The sequence below is a fragment of the Prionailurus bengalensis genome, chromosome A1, assembly GCF_016509475.1.
Source record: "Prionailurus bengalensis isolate Pbe53 chromosome A1, Fcat_Pben_1.1_paternal_pri, whole genome shotgun sequence".
Lineage (NCBI taxonomy): Eukaryota > Metazoa > Chordata > Mammalia > Carnivora > Felidae > Prionailurus > Prionailurus bengalensis.
This window is the reverse complement of record NC_057343.1, coordinates 172,068,556-172,091,790: the sequence shown is the minus strand read 5'-3', so window position 1 is coordinate 172,091,790 and position 23,235 is coordinate 172,068,556. Positions and strand designations below refer to the sequence as shown.

The window sequence follows — 23,235 nt, the reverse complement described above, 5'->3', positions numbered from 1 at the left end:
AAGAATGCACTGAATTGTTAAACTTGCTGAAGGTCAGAGAGACCCGGTGATCCTGCCAAGATTCAAACCCAAAGCCTTGCCTTGATCCGACAGCTCCCCTCACAACCTGACTCCACCATATGTTGGCACTGTTCCCCTGCTGTTATCAGAACAGATGCAGGTTCTTCTGGTAAGTACACAGCTGTGGTACTCAAGGACCCTGTTAGTTCTGAAGTTTCATAAATTTATTAGCTCAAAGGTAAGACTTAGCTGGATGGGGGTGCCTGGGTGGCTCAGTCAGTTAAGCATCCAACTCTTGATGTCAGCTCAGGTCATGATCTCACGATCCATGAGTTCAAGCCCTGCATCAGGCTCTGTGCTGACAATGTGGAGCCTGCTTGGGATTCTCTCTCTCTGCCCCTCCCCCACTTGTGCACGTGTGCTCTCTCTCTCTCTCTCTCTCAAAATAAAATAAATTAATTAAGAAAAAATTAGCTGAGGAGTGCCTGGATGGCTCAATTGGTTGAGCATCCAGCTCTAGGTTTTGGCTCAGGTTCATGATCTCGCAGTTTTGTGGGTTTGAGCCCCACATCTGGCTCTGCCAGAAAGACATCTGGCTGTCTTTCAAAATAAATAAACTTAAAAAAATTAGCCGAACGAAGGAATATCACAGCTAATGCTCTTATCCACTTAATTTTCATTAGAGATGAAAAGAAAGTAAAGGAACTGTTATGGAGTTAGTTGACGGTAGTTAGTTAACATGCATTACATATCCTTAAGTCTCACAATAATCTAGACAGAGGTACTGTATCATCCCAGAAAAGAAAACTAAAGTAGAGAGATTAGATAACAAGCCCAAGGTCACACCTGTAGGTTGTAAGAAAGGGGGCACTTTAAAAAGGGGGCACTTCAGGTGTGTCAGACTTTAAAAATCTATGCTCTATTTCCTGATCCATTGTTTCATTCAGTACACATTTACTGAGTCTGCACTACATGCCCACGTGGTACTAAGACCTGGGCACACATGCCTCGACCTCTCCCAGAACTTGCAGTCCAATTAAGGAAGACCTTTCCACAAGTAAATATAACTAACAACCATCATGAAAGCGTGAGTTGGAGGCAAAGCAATAATAGTGGTGGAAGGAACAAAGCAGGTGTGGGAAGGAGGGACTGCTGAAGCGGGAGGTGGGGGAGCGGCAAAGCTACTGTGTCAAATGGCAACTGTGGCTTGACATGAAGAGTTACCCATGTGAGAGGTGTGTGTGCGTGTGTGTATGTGCACACGTGTGAGAGAGAGGCAGTATGGAGGAAGAGGCTGGAAGATAGGAGGAAGAACGTTACAAAGCAGAGGAAAGAGTAACGGCCCACACGCTGAGCTACCTTGACGAGGGGCTGTTAGTCTGGCACCCTGGTGTGAAGACAGACCAGAAGACAGTCTGTGAAATGGGTGGCATGGGCAGGGTGACAGGTTCCCGGCCAGGCGGTGCTGTGTAGATCTCATTACAGATTTTGGATTTTCTCCTAAGGGCCTCAAAGCAGGAGAGTGACAGGATTGATTTATTTACTAGGCCCTTCCTCAGGATCCTGCTTGGAGAGCTTACCTGAAAAGGGCATGGAGGAGGTGGGAAGGCCACAGGGGAGGTTGCAGTAGTGGTCACAGGAGAGGACAGGCCTGGTAGGGGCAGTGGTGGTGGAGTGGGGAGAAGCAGATGGATTCAAGAAGTGTTCAGGCGTGTGGGGCCTGGCTTGAGACAGGAGTTGGGATGATGCCTCCACACATCGCACACACTGTCTCTCTGCCTGACTGCACTGAAAAGTCATGGTCTAGAGGGGGTTTGTTCCATGAAAGAACATGGATGGGAAGGAGAAAAAATTTGGAGGGAAAAGAGCATTGGCTGGAAACCTGGATCATTTGTTCTGCTGGGGAGCTGTGTGACCTTGGACAGTCAGTTCACCTCTCTGGGCTTTAGCACCCTCATCTTTAAAAGGAGGGAAACATTCGATGACTCCTAAGATCCCTTGGAGAGCTAGCCTTCTGTGGTTTAAAAGTTAGCTTTTAGTTATTTCTGGGTGGTTTTTCTCTAGCCATTGATGGTTACTGCTTTCATCCCATGCTAGTATCCCCTTCATTTTAGAATAGGTGGGCCATCTCCGATGACGATATACACACAAACTTTAATATGAGCTTAAGTGAGATCCCAAGTAAAACAAACAAAAAACCAAACAAAATGAATTATCAGTAGAGTGTAACTTGTTTATGATGCCAGTGATGCATGATGGGACTTGTGTTACTACTGGGATATTTTAATAAGTTTGAACCTCTCAAGATGCAATGCTTATTTGAAATATAATCAAATCTAGGTAATCTAGGCAAGCCAGGTTAAAATGGAATTATTCTGTGTAAATTATATTTGAATTCACCCAGAACAGCTGGCTTCACAGGCAAGGTTTTACCTTGACTAGATGGTAAAAACTCACTAATTAATACTGTAGTGACTTTTAGTTTGTGATAATTCAGCTGGTGATGAGTCAGGCATATCTGTTTTTCATTATCTACAAGGAAAATGCATTAGTGTGCCTTTTATATGTTTTATAAAAAATACAATTATAAAGAAATAAGATATTAAGAGGGGCAAATTTTAAAAAATGACACTGCCCATTAACTAATTAAAAATGAATACGAGGATTGTTCTTTGTTTTGTTTTGATCACACTTACCAAGTCCTTGGCATTTAGAGATACTTCATCCCACCAGGGGGAGATAAAGTAGTATTCACAATTCAGAATTCTCCTGAACATGAACTGATCACCTCTTTCATCATAGAATGGTTCAAATCCACAAAGTCTAGAAGGATAAAAGACAGGGAATAAAATGTCTTTAAATGCCTAAATACATTTCATCAAATTTTTGTGGTAATTCAGAATTGTCCTTTTCACAGCTTCCCATTTCGAACACCAGTCTACTCAGCACGAGTGTGGAACTGCCTCGTTATAATTCACTTTTGCTGTGTAAATACACATCATGCTCTCTGGAAGTAAGAATAGGTACAAAGCCGATTCAGAATTTCTACAAAGAGTTTATAATAACATCAATGACTCTGACACAAAACAATAACAATAATTGTTAACACTATTACAGGCACTATGCTAATGATTTTCTGAGGATTTCTTTTCAGCAGGAATTGAGAAGATGGACTGATTAGAAGTTCCAATTTATTACAAAGTGGAAGAATTAGGATTTTGAGAATAAACAGATTAAGAGGTAGACAGAAAAGATTTTTCAGTCATTTTTCCTCAGCTCTATTCGCTGAATTCCACCATAGAAACGAGTAAAGTACTAGATTTCCATCCCACACCAGTTTGGATGTCAGGATGAACAAAGATAGGAGCTAAGACTGTTGTCAGGAAATGACCCTTTAAGACCTGACAGAGTGAACACATGGGGCCAACAGAGATGAATGGGCTGGTGCTCCCTCAGCCCTGTGTGTGACCCTCACTTCTGTACCTCTGAAGACCTACCTACATTCACCTTCACTTTCCACTAGGGGGTCAGCATACAAGTGAACGGGAAAAGTGGGGGGAAAGAAATAGAAAATCATCTCCAACATCCTAAAGAGAGAGAGGAAAAGTGAGTTGCTGAAAAGGGACCACCAAAAGCCTCCACTGTAGGGACAGCTGGGTGGCTCAGTCGGTTAAGCATCTGAGTTCGGCTCAGGTCATGATCTCGTGGTTCACAAGTTTGAGCCCCGCATCTGGTTTTCTGCTGTCAGCTCAGAGCCTGAGGCCTGCTTTTGGTTCTGTGTCTCCCTCTCTCTATGCCCCTTCCCTGCTCGCGCTCGGTCTTTCTCTCTCTCTCCCTCAAAAATAAAAATATTTAAAAAATTAAAAAAAAAAAAGCCTCCACTCTTTACAGATGGGTACGGGTTCTGAAATCACTAGGGATCAAGAGGAAACTATAAAAACAAGTCCCTACCAGGATATGAGTTGCACTGGACACAAAATGGAGGGGAAAGGATGAACATGTTAAAAAACATTTTCTTAAATTCTTCTTTCAATCTGGTCAGGAGGGTGCAGAGCATGAAATGTTTGAGTGCTTTCTAATGCAGTGGGTTTCTAGGGAAAAGCATTTTGTCATGTCCTTTGCTCAGGGACTGTTCTATTGGGAGTCTTTGTCTCTTTTGAATATTCTGGAGCCAGCCAGGACAAGAAAGGCCTGGCAGTGCTGAGGCTCGGACCAGTGTGTCCTCTCCCACCGCAGCCAGCCATCTGCACTGAGAGTCCTGCTCCCCCATAAGGAGAGAAGGGAGCCTACGTCTACACAAGGGGGCAGCTCAGCCTTGCCTGGCCCTCCAGTGCCAGCCACAACACTAGAAAAATACAGCCTACTGTTAGTTAGTCATGGAGAAATTAGCCAACGTTCCAGGCTTGGTTTAGGAAACTCTTCTGTTTCCCCTTCTGGAAGTCTAGAAAGAAAAATTACAGTTCAGAAGGTACAGTACTCAAATGCCTTTCTTACTTCTGAAACATATCTGTAAATCTGTGCACTGATGACAGAAGTAAAAAGTTTATGTCATGTCAGCCTAAAATGCCATAAATGGAAGAACTGTGACACAGAACAACACACACACACACACACACACACACACACACACACTACAAAAAGCCTTCAGAAATGGAAATATTTGAGAATCCTGACAGCGAAAGTTGCAGAGGACATTAGGGTTAGGCCAACCATGTGAATGTCTGATACAGGGGAGCTCCAGGCTGCTGGGCAGAACTGTAGTGTGGGACAGCTGCAGGACAGAGTTCAAATCTCTGGCCTTATCTGAGTCTGATTCTGACCTGAGCATTGTAGTAGTTGCTTTTGTCTGACGGCACAAAGGATTTAGGTGTAAAAGGTAGAGGGACCAGAATTTCTGTGAGAAATAACAAAATGGCCTTCATTTCTAGTCTACTGTCATCCTTAGAAAATAGCAAGGTCACAGCACAAAATAGCTCAGTGGAACTTTTAATTATAGTAAAGGAGATACACAGGTCCAATGGCACAGTCTTGGAGAACTTGTCCTGGTGGGAGGGCTGTGGCGGTGGTCACAGGCTACTACTGCATACTTTGAAGCAACACCTACTAATTAATGACCTTAAGTGAACTAGGGGAAGGGGCTTTGACAGACTCTTAAAATTATTTTCAGGGCTATGATGTTTCTCCAACAATCACATTCTTCCCTCTTCGTTTTCCCTGCTCAGTGACCACATTATGGGGTTTTACTCATTCCAAATTTCAGGTTCTCAGGGTGAATGTGATGTAGTTTCCTACCTCCATCCCTCTGAGTTCCTGTACAACCTTAATGCTTACCCCCCCCCCCCATCACATTTCAGCATGAAATTGCAATTGGGTGGACACACTGATACTTTAGGGGCAAATCTGATTCATTATTTGTGCAGTTCAGTTTTTTATTTCATGTCACTGTGATATGTCACCTGCCTAATTCAGGAGCCAACACTGTCTCCTGAGTATAAAAGTGACCTCAAATGTAAGCTGAAGGAGTTCCATGATGTGGCCTCGGGAATTCGTTTTAGTGAATTAAGCACTTAGTATGGCAAAAAAATTACCTAACAGTTTTGCACTTTCATAAGAAAAAAACTATGTTTCTCTACCTCTCCAAATGCTTTTCAAGCCTTTACTATATTCTGGATACACAAAGAATTCAACACTGAAACTATCTTTTGACGTTACACAGTAGCAGACAGCTATTTAATGGGTTGCTTATTAAACTTTTTTGTTTTGCTACTGACTACTGAATATATCCAGGTGAACATAGAGTTTACTAATTTGTTTGGGGGTACCCTAGTTACCCTCTTCCTAGTCCTTATTACCCAGATACTACACTTTCTAAGATTACTATTAAATTCAAAAACAACAATAACAACAACAACACCCAAACCTCTTTCTGCTATGGACTGAAATGTGTCTCCCTAAAATTCATATGTTGAAGTCCTAATCCCCCAGTGCAATGGTATTTGGAGATAGAGTCTTTGGGAGGTAATTAGGGTTTGATGTGGTCATGAGGGTGGGCTAACTTCATGATGTGATTTGCGTCCTTAGAAGAAGAGATACCAAAGAGCTTCCATTCTTTCTCTGCCATGTGAGGAAAGAGTTAGAGGACAGGTGTCTGCAAGTCAGGAAGAGAGCTCTCACCAGGACTGGACCTCCTGGCACTCTGATCTCAGACTTCCAGTCTCTGAAACTGTGAGAAATAAAATTCTGTTGTTTAAACCACCCAGTTTGCAGTATTTTGTCATGGCAGCCTGAGCCGATTAATATCCTCTCTTTCATACCTTCCAAAATCTCTACAGATTTGAATGGTATAGGTTCCAACAAGTAACTGTGCAGTGTCCTCTAAACGGCAACCAAATCTGCTTGTCTTAAGTTAAACTCCAGAACTCACTGACACCTTTCTTCTGTAGCCTCTCTTCAGCAGTCTTCCCAGACACTCCTCTGTCCTTGCTTACCTCCCTCATATTCCTCTGCAATTCCATCATGTCTTTGGCAAATTTCCTGAAACCCTTTGTTTATTCATAGCCAGGAGCTCAGGAATGGAGTTGGGGATACCAGAGAGCGAGAGATTAGCCCAACTTTTTTCTACCAGAGAAAAGGTTTCTCTGAGTTTAGGGTATTAAACTCAAAGTCCTTGGGGACCTAACACAAATAGAAAACAAAATTGATAGGCAAATTGCATTAAAAACATTGCTGACAAGAAATGTACCAGTCTGGAATTGTTTACAAAATTAAATAGCCACTTGCTTTTTAAAAAGCAATACTAATAACTAAATACTAAATAACTAATAACTAAATACTAATACTGTATTTTGATGAGACGCAAATAAGTAAAATAACAGCATGTTTTTAATAGATGGACTTGAGTTTCACATTCATTACTATCATCAAATAATGAATTGTTCTCCAAATCTGCTACACACTGCACTGCAAAATGGGACTGAGAAAAGTCCTGGACAGTGGGGCGCCTGGTGGCTCAGTCAGTTAAGCATCTGACTCTTGATTTCCGTTCACAGTTCATGAAATTGAGTCCAGTGTTGGGCTCTGTGCTGACAGTGCAGAGCCTGCTTGTGATTTTCCCTCTCTCCCTCTCTCTCTGCCCCTCCCCTGCTCATGCTCTCTCTCTCTCTCTCTCTCTCTCTCTCTCTCAAAATAAATAAATAAACATTACAGAAAAAGAGAGAAAGAGAGAAGTCCTGGACAGAAGTGCTGGTTCTAAGGAAATTATAGAATAAAAAGTAATGCTTATTTTCAGAAAATTCTATCACTGGCTACATTTAGTGTGTCATAGAAAATTATAAAAGTCAAAAAGTAGTCTTGCTTTTTATGAGGACTATCAGTACCTAGAAAATATTACAGCAAAGGCAAATAGAACACATAGAGGTTGCTTTTCTTCACTTACAAGATGTAGGTGATTATTCCGACAGACCACATGTCCACCTCAGGTCCATAGGCACAGCCTCTAAGGATTTCAGGTGCTGCAGAAAGAATGAATATTGTGTTAAATTGGAGTTTAAATTTAATATTTACATGTCAATAACAAGCAACAGGTAAGAAATTAATTAACACAAAGTTCAGAACAGTTTTGTAACCAATTTTGTCTCCCCAAACCAAAGTGTGAGACTACAAACCCTCATGTCTACTTTAATGGGAGAAATCAAAGTCTTTCTGTGTTTGGGGTGCATAAAAATAAAGGTATTAAATTTAATATTCTACATCAGAACATTCATTCGAATCAGACAGAACTGCATCTCTGCTATAAAAGATCCCTTACTTCAGAGGGAGCTTTGTACGCAGAAAAGGAACACAAATTTAGCATAATAAGGGGAAAAATGCAAGTTATGCTCCCTTGAGATCTAGACCTTCTTGGGAGCATGGGGCATCCATGCAAACCTGTATTTGACAGCATGCAGGGCAGGGACCAGGGCAGGGACCTGGGCGGACAGCGGGAAGGACTGGGAAGTCTCTATGCTGGAAGGTTGGAACAGGTGTTAGAAGGGGCCCGGCACATGTCTTAGTACTGACAACTACATGTAGGTTCCCAGAGAGCAGCTGTCCCCAGTTTGGGATTATGAACTGAGAAAGGGATCTTCTCCGTGCACAATGAGCTTGCTCCTATTAGCCCTGCCCACCATGGTGAAAATGGAAGGTCTTCTCAGCCATCAAACGGCCCTGTAGTATAGAATGAGGAGATCTTTTCTGTTTTTATTATCTTAGAGCTGTGAAAATGGAGAGTTAACTGCGTCCAACTGTTTGCACCAAGAATTGGAGGTGTTATTTGTTTGCCTAACAAAGGAAGAAAAGGAGAAGTGAGAGTTTTACAATCCATGCAGAAATAAGGCTCGGGCCTCTAGCCCCAGAGTAGCCTATAGCCTCAGTGTTCCCATTTTGAACAAAAGTGCTGTAGATGTCAGTGGGGTCTCTGAGGGAGGAGTTGACCAATCAATGTTGAGAGCTCCTTGAGGGAGGCTTTGGGAATGGGGGCACCACCCTCCTCCTTCCAGCAGGGGGCAGGAGAGCAAGGGAGCTGGATCCCCGGTCTGCAGGCTGAAAATGTCACACTCAGACTAGGTCATTAAAGTGAGCCCTGGAAGGCTGCTATCCTCCTGGAACTCTGAATTTGACTTAGAGGAAGGAACACAGAGGATTTTCCACTGATGTCTTCCCATACTACCCCCCCTCCCCCATCCTTTTGCAATCAGGATATTCTCTTCTCTGCACAAACCGTGTTACATAAAATACAAGAGATGAAGAGCCCATACGGTGAAACGAGAGTGTGCAATGTAACACTCCGAGCAGCAATTTAGCAAGATGCACCCTTTAAAGAATGGTGTCTGGGGCCAGGAAGTTTTTCTCATCTATAGGCATATTATTCCTAGAAAATTTTCCTCTTAGAATTTAATTAACATAATTAAGAAAAATGCACGCTCGTTGCCAACACCATTCACTCCTTCAGGTTAGCTTTCGTTTTCCAGGGCAATCTGTACCCCACATATGGTTCCTTTGGGCCTCAACACTGAGCGCCCACTTGCAAATGCCTTGCTCATCAGGGTTCAGAGGAAACTCTGGTTAGGCTGCCTCTTCCAGGAGGGCCGCTGTGCTGTCTGTGTCACTGGGAGCTGTTCCAGTCAGGGAGCTGAATGCACGCACATTTAGTACGATTAGCCCTTCCCCACTCAGGTCTTCCCATCAGTGGAGTGCTGTCAAGTCCCACACTGACATTTAGACATACAGAAATCTGTTGGGGAGAGTCCTTTACATTTTCTGGGACTCGTTTTTACCTCTAAAACCTAAGTGAATTGGATTAGCTAATTTCCAAGTACTCTTGAGTTTGAAGCTACTAGCCACTGTGATATTAGTAGAGGGGCTGTTACTGCCAATTTAAGCAAGAGAGGACAGACACTCTACTGAATTCCTGTTCCTCCGCCGGAGCGTCAACTGTGTATGCTGGCCCCGGGGCGTAACCTATCCTATTGGCTCCAGGGCTCTCAAGCCTCCCCTCGGTGCTGTCCGGAGGTGAGCACCCTGTCGCGGAGGTCAGGTGCTTTTTCTGGCCATTCTTGATAGCTCCCAGGTAAGGGCCCAAATGAAGCGAATACCATGGAACAAAACTCTTTCTGAATCCACTTTTTAGGGCATCTGGTTTTCTTACCTGACCTGGTAATATCTGACCTCCCCTCACAGCACAGGGTGCAACCTTACCCTCCAGAGGCAACTTAGTTCCTTGTAAGGCGGTAGGCTGCAATGTGGGCAATCCCCTGGTGTGAAACACTAAACTTTCCATTGTGAGGTTAACTGAGACAAAAGGAATATAGAATGTTTTTGCCCTCCATAATAAATTTCTCTTAAGAAGAATTTAAAATATTTACTAATCAGAATACAAAACTTAGGTGAAACAAACCCTAAGCATCTAGATCCAATCAGATCCCATTCATAGAAACCTTTAAATATTTTCACAGTTGCTAGTTATCATAACCTTGACTTCAGGACTAGCAGAATATACTCTTGTAATCTGTCTGAACCCTTTCCAAGAGCCAGAAGCTTTCCAAGGGTCTGAACTCTTTCCAAGAGCCAGAATACATTTCAAGCTCCAGCATACCAGCGCTACAGGTCTCCTAGGTATCAAATGTCCTTGCGGTGGATTCTACAAATTTGTGATTTTATTAAGGAGGGAAATACTTGACTACTTCCAACTTGGTTCAGGAAAAGACATCAGCTAGCCCACCTTTTAATGCTAAAGCACTTCCAGGTGTCCTACATATCTTTTCACCTCACTGCCCAAACAAATAAGTCAAAAAAATACAGTAAGGGAGAAAATCATTTCAAGGTGTGATCCAGTTTTTAAAAATGTGTTTAAAATAATTTAGAATCTTCTTTTCTAAAAAAGTCAATAATCCTTTATTGATTTCTCTGGATGTCTTCTAAGTGGATCCACGTTTTGTGCCACTTCGTAAGCTTATCATTCGTGTTATTGCTCATTAACACTAAATGCTACAGAGTTCATACTCCAATCTCCAACGCAGAATAATTGTGGTAAATGGTCTTAGAATTGCCAAGATACCAGCCTTCACTTTTTTAAAAAGCAATTTTAACTGAATATCAAAATTATATTAAAAATTCAAACTTTATGATATTTATTTACCAACATACCACTTAGACCTCAGAGTGTTGCTTTTTCGATAAGATCGTGGTACCATTAAAACTTCTAGAGACTGAGGGTCCATCTACAGACTGGGATGAATTTCAGTTTATTAAATAAACTCACTGTTACTAGTTCTCGAAATGGTCCCACATAAAAAGTATGAGGTATGCCCTATGACACTCTGACAGGGGCCACTGAGGCTAAGTTTCCCCTCTTTTTCTAAAGCCCTAGGGGAAAAGTAGAGGGATGATTTTGGTCATGGATTGCACCTTCATTTTGTCAATTCCTTCCTACCTATTGAGTTAAGACCACACATTGGCATTCTTTAGCAGAAGACTTTTTTCAAACTACTGTTAACTCTTCTGAGAAAGACAAATCCCAGGGAGACTAAGATGAGTGAAATCCACATGTTCATTCATTCACTCATTAAACAAACCATGAACTATTTATTAAGTACCTGCTGTATGATGGGCACTATGTTAGATGGTGTTGGGGGAGCAATGGGGAGTTCCAGAGAACACGTCTCTGCCACCATGGAGCTTATAGTTTGGTGGGGGAGGTAGGCATTGATCGAGAAAGCCACATGAAGAAATACAAAGTGGTAACTGTAAGTGCTTGGATGGAGGGTGTCTCCAATAGAGGGCTGACCTGGTGAGAAAGATCAAGGAAGGTGGGTAGAGAAAGCAAAGTTTAAAGTGAGATGTGAAAGACTGGAGAAGTTAACCAGGCAAAGGGGGAGAGGGCAGTGGTTGAGGAAAGAGAGTGAAGCAGGTTGGGTGGAGCACCCACACATGCAGAGACTTTGTGGCAGGCAGGAGCGGGCAGGAGCGAGGGTGCCCAAGGAGCTGAGCAAGCCAGTGTGGGTGGAGCACACCCCCGGGCACAGTGAAGTCCCTGTGAGATGAGCCCCTGTGAGGCAGAGGCCAGACTACAGATTCCAGTACATGAGGGCTTCTGTTTGTTTGTTTGTTTATTTGTTCTTAAATTCTCTCCTATGCTTTTGTTTTAGTGATTCAAAACATAGAGGAACAAATCTATTTTCATCTTAAAGCCTGAATCTGACTTTGCAGAATTCCACCCCCTCCTACAGCTGAGGGAGAACCACTGTGGAGCTTTTCACTGTACAGTCTTGTCTTGAATTGAGTTTTCTTTAGAGCACAAGTATTCAGCATCTAGAAGTCTCTCTACACTTTGCCTCTGAGGAGTGAGCACTGTGGAAGGAGGAGAAAGAGGGATCTATCTACCAGAAGGAGAAGAGCAGTGTTTGGAAATTCTCTCCCCTTGTTGCTCTTAACATGGTGAGGAACCCAGAGGAGAATGCACTCCAGGCAGCTTCCTACAGGCAGCCGGGCAGACCCTACTCTGTGCCTTCCTCAGCACCTGTACCATGTGTGGTCCTTTGTCAGGGTGTCACAGATATTTGGTGAGAACGGGGCACAACATTTAAGCCCTGTCAAGTGCAATTTTTGCTTTGACAACAGAGAAGACAGGTCATGTCCCGGCGCCATTTGCTTAGTGTTGTAACAAAGGGGTGAATCAGACTGGGATACAGTTGACATGTTTCCAGAAGGAGTTGCCTCTGGCTAGGAGCAGCCTTACCAGTTTACTACAGTGACTCTCAGAATACTACTGATTCCATACATGCCATGGTGTGAGAGGTCGAGAAGGGCTGAGGAGGCATGTGGGGCCTCCGTCACTTTGGGTATCTATGACTTGTAGTGTAGAGCAAGAAAGAAGTTTAAAGGATATTTTAAAACTCAAGGGATACACTTCATGACCTAACTCATCTTTTCCATTTTCCTGGGCTCTTGATCTTTTACACTACAAACATCAGTCAATCCATCTCTCACTTAGTATTTTTTCATTAAAGCTGTTTAAATAAGTCTTCCTTGCCACACGAATTGCATGATACTTCTCTTTGTATAAATCTTATAAATGAGTGAAGAAAGATAGCCTGTTTATTTTCCCCATCTTACTTTTTATTTTTTTAATAATACCCTGAAGAGAAAATCAAGTATTTGAGAACACCTAAGTACTTTCAGAAGAGGAAAAAATAAACACAACCTATTTTATTACCCTGGGAAAGTTTTATGTCTATGAAATTCACTTTTCTATGATCCCACAGAGCCCTCCCATCTTAGAGCAATCACTATTTGTTCCGAATCTTAATCAGACTGAGTCTCCTGCTCACTTCAAAGCTGTGATGGATGCAGGCCCAGGGACAGCAAAGAGGTATTCATTCTTGAAAAGCTGCCTCTACAAGGAGGTGGAGTATCAATAAATAAACTGAACTCGTCCTAATATTAACATCATGCAAGAGTCTCTTTTGGATATGGAGATACAGATATAAAGTGATGGACACGGACTTCGAACTCTGTTAAGTATGGCAAATACCATGTTTTTCTCTAATGGAGCTATAAATCTTACTGTAATTATCACTAATAATTCTCTCAAAATATTTTTATTTTGTGCATATCCTGTCTGTGACAACATTCTAAATGGAACACTTTGTGGGTGTTCAGGGCCCAAAGAATACATTTTAAGCAAGTCTCCTTCCCACTTGCCATCAGTCACCCTTCCTATGACCGCTTCTCCCCTGCATTCCGCCCTCACATGGGTAATAATAGAGCTGAGTCCTTAGCACAGTGAGTTCTCTGGCACAGCTGGTTCTGTTCCTTAGGTAGTCACTCACAGTTACAAAGAGGGAAGGACAGAGAATGATTTATGGTATGGGGACGCAGAAGTTAAGGATGACCAGCACATTAAAAGGCTGTTTCTAAGCCAAAAAGAACATGAAAAGTAGGAGGAAGGACAATCTCTTCAGACTCAATTTTATAAGCCGTCTCAGGTCAGAATATATTTGGTTAACTTGGATTAAATGAAGCGCTTGCCATAATCCTCAACATAGTTTACACATATAAAATATATATAGACAGACCATGAGGTAATATTATGAATGCCAAATACTATGTATCTGCTGGGTGATGCAGAAATGAGCAACACTCTGTCTCCTCTCCCCTTGCTCCCCTGAATCCTGAGACACGGGTCAGTAGTCAGCCTCTGGGACCATTTCCCGAGCCAGGGAGGCAGCCCCTCCTTCTGCTGACAGCTTTAGATGCTAGAACACTGTTGTGTATATTGTGCCCCATATCTGTGCCTTGCAGCACCCATTCGTAATTCCTAATTCTGTCCAGTGATGCTTCCTCCACTATCTGATGTTCTATGAATAATAAACATGGTTTCTTCTCTCTGGCCTCTACTGGTGATGTTGCCCCAGAATCAGTCTGGGTTGTTTCTTCTTCTTCCCTGGAGTCTCATGACTTTCCATAGCATCTATATGGTCACAGAGCCCCCATTTATATCAACAGACATGACCCTGCTCCTGAACCTCAAACATATATACCCTTCTGCCCACATGTCATCTCCACCTGGATATCTAACAGGCATCTCAAAATCAACGAGCTCCAACCCCGTTGCTCCTCAAGTCCTCCCCATCTCAGCAAATGTGAACTCTATCCTTCCAACTGGAGCTCTTTGGTCCCCCTCCTACCTATTATTTCTCCCCTTATCATTGCACTTCACTCAACTGTGTCCTTCTTCAACCTATAGACACCCAGCTGTGTTCCTGCCTCAGGGTTGGTGTGCTCTGTCCCCTCCACCTGGAATGTTCTTTCCATAGAATCTGCATAGCTTGCTCTCTCCCTGCCTCTTCCAAATCTTTGCTCTTCTGCTCCCTCATGAGTGAAGCCTTCCCTGGTCAGCCTGTCCCAACACTTTCTATCCTCTTTCCCAACGCTATAGGAATGATCACCTTTCTATATATTGACACAATAATTCTGTTTATTATTTGCCTTCTCTCACTAAAATGTACCACCCTTAAAGAAGAGATCTTGTTTGTTTGTTTGATTGATTGTTATATCCCTAACACCTAGAATAGTGCCTGGTGCATAGTAGGAGCTCAGTAAATAATTTATTAAATGAAAAAAGAATTGAATAGGTACATAACTAAAGTTCCACAGAATACACTTTGTCTAGGTCAGTACCAGATCAATACAAATACCCCGAGAGGCTCATTTTCCTCTAGATTTAAAACTTCCAAGACAGCCTGCATTCCACCATCAGAGTCCCTGTCATCTGCAAGGTCAAGACCAAGATAAGCTATGGCCTTTCCTCACCTCTCGTGTATCTATCCCCAGCCCCACTTTTTCCTTTACCTGGCATGTGCTCATACGGATCAAGCATTGCAAGCGTGCCTGGGACAGTCATATGGTGGCTGCAGACACAGCCTATCTCAGGGAGAAAGAAGGGCCATGGTCAGCAATGGGAGATGGACCTAGGCACTCCTTACTCACCTGCTGAGCATTCTCTGCTTGCTTCTTCTCACATCCCCTGCTCTTGCCCATCGTCCACTAACCCCACAGGAGACCCGTGTACACACATCAGCCCATCAAGCATGTTATAGGCCATGCAACTGACATTTTACTATGTACTCTTCTGTTTTCTCTTAAGTTCACTGTAAAAAGAAAGTCACCATAGTGGGTATTTAATTAACTCTCAGGTGAGATCATCCCTTAGCCAGTTAGATTACCAACATAATCTGACACTCCTGTTATTTCACCTTAGCTATTTAGTCCTCTAGAAATGAACAAAATACATCTTTTATGAAACTATTCTGAAAGCTTATATTTTAGATGATTAGATTTCCTTCTACTACATTAAATTTTCCTACATTGGTCATATTAGTATGTGTTCATGTAGACAGAAATCTCTTCTGTCTGACTCTAGGCTATTGAGAAATTATCTTTAATTTTGGTATAGTGAACATAATAAATTATTTCTTTAAAATATAACAATGCAGAAACAACACAGGATTATCACTCCAATGGGACTCTGGCAAATGCCAAGAGAAAATCAATTCTGAAGAGCTTCTAGACCCTGCAAATTGAATTTGGATAGACGGGTAGAAATATGAACCATGAACATACATAGTTTAATTAACTAAGTTTATGAGTAAATTAGAAATCAGTATTATACAGAAATACTCTTTTACCTAACCCTTTACCATATTGTTTTCTTTTCTACTCTCACAGCTTTACTTGTTTTTGTGATTGGCATTGATAGGCTGAACACCCGCAGACTTCCAGTCTTAAATAGTTAAATCAGTCAAGACATTTGGTAGTAATATTGCATACGTTGTGGCCTATTTATCGGGAGCCATGACCTAATGGATTTTTTTTTTCTGGGACCTATTTCTTTTCGCAATAACAAGATGTGGAGAATCTCTTCACAGCTATTTCAGAACACTAGTCATTGATTTCATTTATCTGGATCACAGATTTTAATTTTCTGGCCTGGAGTTTATTTTCCACTGGGCACACTTCCCAGGAAATAATGAGTATTTGCTTAAACATACAGCATCTGTGATTTTTCTTTTGCAATTCACTTATAGGAGAACCCTCTGTTATTAATAGCCTGGGGCAAAGGTTCTATGAATGAGACTGAATGGATGGCTTTTCACTTTTGTATTTCCTGACAAATGACAGATGGTGTAATATAAACACCCACTCCCTCAAAAGATGTAACTGAAAAAGCCTTCCATTAAAGGTAGACACTAGACCCCATGTACATGAGGAGAACTGACCTGGAATGTAATCACCCTTCCAACGAGCAAGAAAACAAGCTCACACGTCTCCTCTCTGTCAACTGAAGGGGCCTCAGATACCTTTTCAAGCTAAAACTAAAGTCTGTGTGTAAAGTCATGGTTTCTGTAGGACGACGGTGATTCCCACCAGTCTCATTTCCAACTCATTGTATAAATGGGCAGTTTCCTCCCCACCTAGGTACTCTCAGAAGGGACACGCCAAACTGATGATGGCACTTACATGTATTGCAGGGAGGAAAGGCTAGAACTGAGTGAACCTCAAAGGGGCTTCAGCCTTGCCTATAAAGTCTAATTGTTTCATTACTATATGTTATTATTATTCACTATTATATTAACTAAAACAAAACCAAAAATGTTTAAACTCTGCATCTTGCCTTTTCTCTAGGCCATCCACTTCCTGTGCCCTGGGTGTGACTGCGACCTTGTTTTCCCTAACTCAGCCTTTCCAGTGTTTTTTGTGTTACTATACACAGGTGTATCCTTAAAATCCTGTCCGTAACCTCTAGGCGGGGGTGGGTGTGGGGTGGGGGAAGGGATAGTAAGTGAGAGTAGTGTGGGTACTTTTGGCAGGGGGGAATAGTAAGTGGAAAATAATCCTCCATTATTAGATGGCATTATCTGTAAGAAGGGTCTGTTTATGGCAAGGACAAGCCTCTGAAATAGTATTTTTATTTTCATTTTATATTAAAAAAATGATTGGATGTAGGAACAGATCGAATACATCATTCTGAGAAGCTGTTTACGGGAGTGACAGCATTCTGTGTGTACATTTCTGACATCAGAGGGACAGGAAAGAGAATTTATAATCACTTTCTAATTTGTCTTCTTTTGTCTCTTTTTTCCCTCAAAACCATCTGTCATAATGACATTGTCGAGATATTTGTAAGATACAGATTTGATTTTAAAATATAATTGCCCTGATTAAGAACCTTTGCTCAATCACTACTATTTACCAAAGCAAATCTGAATTCCTTAGCCTGATGTATAGATTCTTTAAAAATATGGTCCATTGTATCTTTCCAAGTCCAACTATATCTATACTGCAGTTGTGCAAAGTGCCAAAGTAACCAACAGTCCCTGAATCTGCCAGATGCTACCACTCCTCTATGATTTTTCTCTTCCTTTCCCTACTTGCAAAGAATGCCTTGTGGCTACCTTGTTGAACTTGTTGAACTCCTATCCAACCTTCAGAGTCCAGCTCAAATATTAGGGAGGATTAATTGTTCCCTCCCTTCTGAATACCTAAGCCTTTAGCTTGGATAAAACTACAACTTACCAACACAAACTGATTTATTGTGTATGGGTATTTTTTCTTTAATAGCCCATGAAATCCTTAAAGGACAAGACCATATGGTGTTCACTCTTGAATCTCAGAGCCTCTTAGACATTCAATGTTCATTTTATCAATGAATGAATCATTCACTCATAGAATGGCTATTCTGTCATGCTGCAGGAAAGAGCTGCTCTTATCACTATTATCAAAGCCATTAAAAGGATGCTGCTATCTCTTAGTCACAGAAGGGACCCTTAGAGATGGCTACTGTAAGCTCTTCCTGATCTTCCCATTTCAGGGCTGCTAGTTCTCAGAGAAATGCTCCAACCTACCTACCTCCTAGGAATACTCAGTGTTTGTGCTTAGATAATGATTACTAAATTGTCCATCAGCTTTCTTCTTTTGGGAAATCCTTACTTTGTTTTATCATTCTTTTGTCAATTCTCTTTCAATGCTTCTTTTGATTGGTCAGCAGTTAATACTCACAAATGGGCAATCCCATTTGGCACATGGTACAAAATTTGGAGTTCTTTTTTTATCTTTATGGCTTTGGAGATTGGGAGGCATGAAAGAAATATAGGAGGATGACAAGGACACATGAATTAGAGAAACGGGAAATATCTATGGCACCATTAGATGTCATGGACAGGTTGTCGGCTAACAGTTCTAAGGAAAATAAAATATACATAAATATATATCTATATCTATATATCTATATCTCTATATATAAATTATATATGTAAAACAAGAGGATGCCTATAGGGAACATGGTATGCTTTAATAGTCCCCCCCCCCCCCCCCCCGGTAATGGGAATCTTACTCAAGTCTGTGCTAGAGATAGTGAGCAGTCTAATGCAATACTTATGCTTAGTAACAGAACGCTGAATTCATTTGGGGCAGCAACATGTCCAGCCAAAAGACTCACTCTGGTAGTATGGAGGCTGTAACCAAGTACTGGCCAATAAGAGAGAAGTGGAAGTGACGTGGAGCTTTAGCAAGTCTATTTAACAATGAAAAGGTACACCCTTTTTTCTCCCCTTCCCCCCTTCCTGTCACAGAGAATGTGGATGTAATGACTGATTTCAAGCAGCCATTTTGGACTGTGAGGAAGCATGCTAAAGAATGGTAGAGCAAGACAGAAAAGGCCTGGACCCCTGGCACTGAGATCCACAGAGCCTTACCTGGAGAACCCACCAGGATTGCCTTTCACTAGACTTTCAACATGAGAGAAATCAACTTCTATCTTTCATAAGCCACAGTTACTTGGAGATTTCTGAATTTACTCCTAATTGGTAGACTACTCTTACCAAGGAGTTAAAGATCCAGAACAAGAATATTTGGCACAATGTAAAGATTTAATAGAAAGACAGGTATACTTAATTCTGTGTAATTACTGGGTCTATGAACAATTGAGCTACAAGGACATAATATTTTAGATTCAGTAGGGAAATTAACTAGGTAAAACAAAATAATAAAAAGTTTATTGTGAATATGTGAATTCCATATGTGAATATGGAAACATGGAGAAAGATGAGGAAGAACTCATAAGGCTATTAATACTGATTACACATACTTGGATTTTTACTTCCTGCAATGACCGAGTAATACTTTTGAGGTTTAAAAAACTAAAAACAAAACAAAACAAAAACATTTTAAGATGTAAATAGTAACTGATAAATATTTCTATGAAGGAAAATTATATTGATTTATCTATATTGGCTTTTTTGAAGAGGGAATTGTATAAATCTGTTTTTAGGCCCTTGGATACCTGGATTCTCATCTCTAACCCACTAACAACTAGATGTGGAATCTTGGGGAAGTCATACTCTAGAACTCAAAATGAGAAAGTTAGTAAATGAACTTTAAAGGTTCTTCTAGCACTAAAATTCTGTGAATTCAATCATATATTTGCTTCAGTGGATATCTAACTGTACCTTCTATAGTCTGATGTGCATGAATTCAAACATTGCTAAAATAAGTTAGTTACATGGTTCTTAGGAGTGAGGACTGTCACACAGTCCATCTCTAGGGACTGAGGGACTCTGGCGGGGCAACCCCACCTGAAGCCTTATTAGGCTAGGCGAGTGCCATCAATGAGGACTAGGGACTACCCCAATCTCACTGTTATCCTATAAGCCCTTTGAATTAATGACACACTCCCTCCTCACCCACCCTCCCAAGTAAAAGCAAACAAGGAAAGTGATAGGAGGACTCATGGCTCTATTTCCAACCACAAATAAGGTTGTTTCCCTCCCCTCTTTCTTGATGATTGTCCTTCTGCTTCGAAGTGGGTTCAAGAGTAGCTACTGCCCAGGAGACAGGTGCAGAGCACCCAGTCCTTTTTCCTAGGGCTCCTTCTTTCCCTGCTTTTCTAAGAAGGGGGCCCTAAAACCAACATCATTGAATCCCTCATGTAGAACAAGAGATGGTCTAAGTATCATTTATACACGCCTTCCTCATGGAGACTCACATCACATTGTAAGCATTTTAAATAGAGATATTAGGAGTTAGAAAATTAGATCATGAAGTAAAAATAGATTTCAAATAACAATAAAAGTAAATATCAGTATTAAAGAGCATACCGCAGTACCCTGGGGTTCCACACACTGTCTTCATGAGCACTTGATGTTCCACAATTTTAGAGAGTCCAAAATCAGCTAACAACACAAGAGAAACATTTAATGAAACAAGTCTTTTCTCAGCTTTTATAAGATGACAGAATATTTCTGTTATTCAAAATAAAACAGATTTATTTGTTTTTGTATTTGATGACGGATGGATATGTAGAAGGGGACCAGTCACATGGGAGAGGGAACTAAGAAAATAAAATAAAATAAAATAATAATAATACCAATTCAAGTCTTGCTTTAAATTTGAGAAAAACATGACTCCCAAATACATTTTATGCTCTATAATCCCTAGTGTTTAGCAAATTACCTCTTTTTTCTTGAAGTAATAGTTGCAATAGATACATTTTGTCTAATATTAATTCTGAGATTTATGAAACAGTAACTCTAAAGTATAATATAGTGATATAGAATTAGTAATCCCTTGGACAAAATCAAAATAAAAAATTAGGTTTTCATGAATGTCAAAGAAATTAACAGAAATATCAAAACATTTATTCTGCTTCAAAATAATGTCATTCTTTAGTGTATTTTATGGATAAGGATTTAGTCTCATATGAGAGATATAACACTTTTTTTGGGCAAAAGTCCTTTTTATTTATTCCTCAGAATATTACCTAGATAAAACACTACCAAAGTTGCTACCATTATGGTCTGTTTGCTGGGCTACATCTCTCTCACTCAGGAAACATCAGGAAACCATTCAAGGCCACTCTTCAAGAGAGGCAGGTGCAGAATTGATGCCATTTTAGACTTCAAAGATAAACCCACATTTCCACGGAGGTGCTGATCCTTATCAGGGAAAGCAGCAGGAAGTCCTTCAGAAAGAAAGCCTCTCCTGTCTAAATTAGTATCTATCCATCCATTTAAAGAAATTTCTTTAAGGATAAAATCTTTGAAAGTGATGTCAAAGGAAATGGAAGTCTCCCCGCCGTTCACTGCCTTTCAGGAGTGATTATAAGAACAGGACGGCTGCCTAGCAGGGCTTTGGTATTTTTTTCTTTGAGTACTTGCATTCATAAAGCACATTATGTTGTCTGAGCTCTTCTATGATATGTATAACTTAATTTTCAAAGATGTTAACACTTCTAATGCAGTGAACTGATCAGATTAACATTACACAGGCCAGCACCAAAAGAGCAATGTCCTTCACAGGATTTAATGCAGATCTACTAAAGGAGGATTCATATAAAATAAATTTTATTATTATTATTTGCAAATGAAGATTTGCTTTGGAAAGTAGCATTTAACACATGTATATATTTTTTCTAAAATGCTGATTTAAGGAACCCTTTGAACAGATGGGAGTTTCACAAAGTTCATCTTTGTAGTTCTTCAAAATGCTTACTGGTAGAAAAAACAAGGTTTCCAAAGTCAAATAAGGTTTGGGAAAAACCTCACAGTACACTAATTTAGATGTCAGTTTACACATTAGCATTTTTAAAGTTCTGGGAAGTCCTGCAAAAATAAAAAATCGTGTTTAAGTTGGCATTTCCTACCTTATTTGACCAACCTTAGCACTTCCACAAACAACTCCCATTTCCCACAAAGGGAATTATAGTAGTTACCCCTGTTCACTCAGCTGAGGAACCAGTGTTCTGTGGAGTGTACTTTGGGAAATACAGATCTCAATTTTCTCTGTTCACATAAACGAGTGACTCAGACCCTAAATTCAAGAATATGTACTAAGCATTTTGTGTCCAAGTTCTTGAATATCTAAAATTAAGCTCCAACTGATTTGTGGAATAAAAAGTAACAAAAAAAGAAGTGTTATGTTATCTGTGATTTTCTTCTGTATAAATTTATCTACAAAATACAACATCACCCCCTGGAGTCCCTGCCATTTCTACAAACTACGTTTCCTTTGTGTTCAGCAATGGAGCACCTCCTAGGCACTGATTCCAGAAAGAATACAAACTTCCCAAATAATGCATTATTCCTTTACAGACACCAAATATTCAAGGAAATTAAATGGAGGCAAAACCGGATGGAGCAGTATTTAAAAATTCCATGAAATAAATTTCTTCTACTCTGGGAAAGGAGTCATGAGACATTAGGAAATGTCCTCACCGATTTTGAGTGGTGCATCTGGGGCTGGAGTTGCATAGAGAAGATTCTCTGGTTTGAGATCACGATGGACAATCCCATTTTCATGTAGGTACTAAATAGGGAAAATAATGAAGTAACATTACAGTAATTGTACTTAATGGTTCCAACATTCATGTTTAATCTTTTCAGAATTAGAATTATCTTTACTAAGTCATGTGATTCGACAACACACATATATGATGATTTTAAAAATAAACACCATAAAGGAAAACAAGTTTATACTATACATAATTCAAGAACAGCTGACAGTTACTTGAAAGTGAAATGAATTTTAAAGTGTATAAAACCAACTGCCAGAAATAAAATATTTACTCCTCAGAGAATATTAGTTGTAGCTCTCTTTATGTATATTACCATATCAGTTCAAATCTAATTATTATTATAATAAGTCAAGGTTCTATGTATTGAAGTCTGTCTGGTTTATATCTGAAAAGCATAATTGTATGTGTCATCTCAGAAGCTCACAACCACAGCAAAGACTTACTAATTATTGCTTGAACAGACATTTAGATGTGAGTAATTATTATAGAAGACTATCCTTAATATGATAAATATTGCTTAAAGATGATGAATGCTCTCATAGGCTCTTCTGAGGATTAGTAAATCCAGCTATCAATATAGAGTGGTATATTGGAGACGACCTTAAATTAAAGATCACCTCTAGCAATTCCACTCATTTTATTATATTTTAAATTATTTCATAAATTATGTGTTATCACATATGTAACATACTCTCGCTGTGATTGTGGAGGTCTTACCTGGTCCTGCTTCCCCTGGTTTCAGATCTCTCTCCAAAAGTAATCACTCATCAGTTTGAAATGGTTTTAACTTTTTTCTATGAATTCACAAACATGAATGTATGTATGCAAGGAAATATCCCTGATTTTTC

At 40.5% G+C, this 23,235-nt stretch overlaps 1 protein-coding gene across 2 annotated transcripts in view; it reads right to left on the bottom strand.

Annotated features, from left to right (window-relative positions):
- The window catches only part of CAMK4 (calcium/calmodulin dependent protein kinase IV), a 217,309-nt gene that overhangs the window by 4,234 nt on the left and 189,840 nt on the right, over positions 1-23,235 (bottom strand). For both annotated transcript variants that reach the window (XM_043595267.1, XM_043595275.1), the window contains exons 6-9: positions 22,308-22,398; positions 20,193-20,267; positions 7,436-7,511; positions 2,697-2,823 (exon numbers count right to left, since the gene is read on the bottom strand). In XM_043595267.1, coding sequence (XP_043451202.1) covers positions 2,697-2,823; positions 7,436-7,511; positions 20,193-20,267; positions 22,308-22,398 — 369 coding nt within the window. The remainder of the gene's footprint in view (positions 1-2,696; positions 2,824-7,435; positions 7,512-20,192; positions 20,268-22,307; positions 22,399-23,235) is intronic.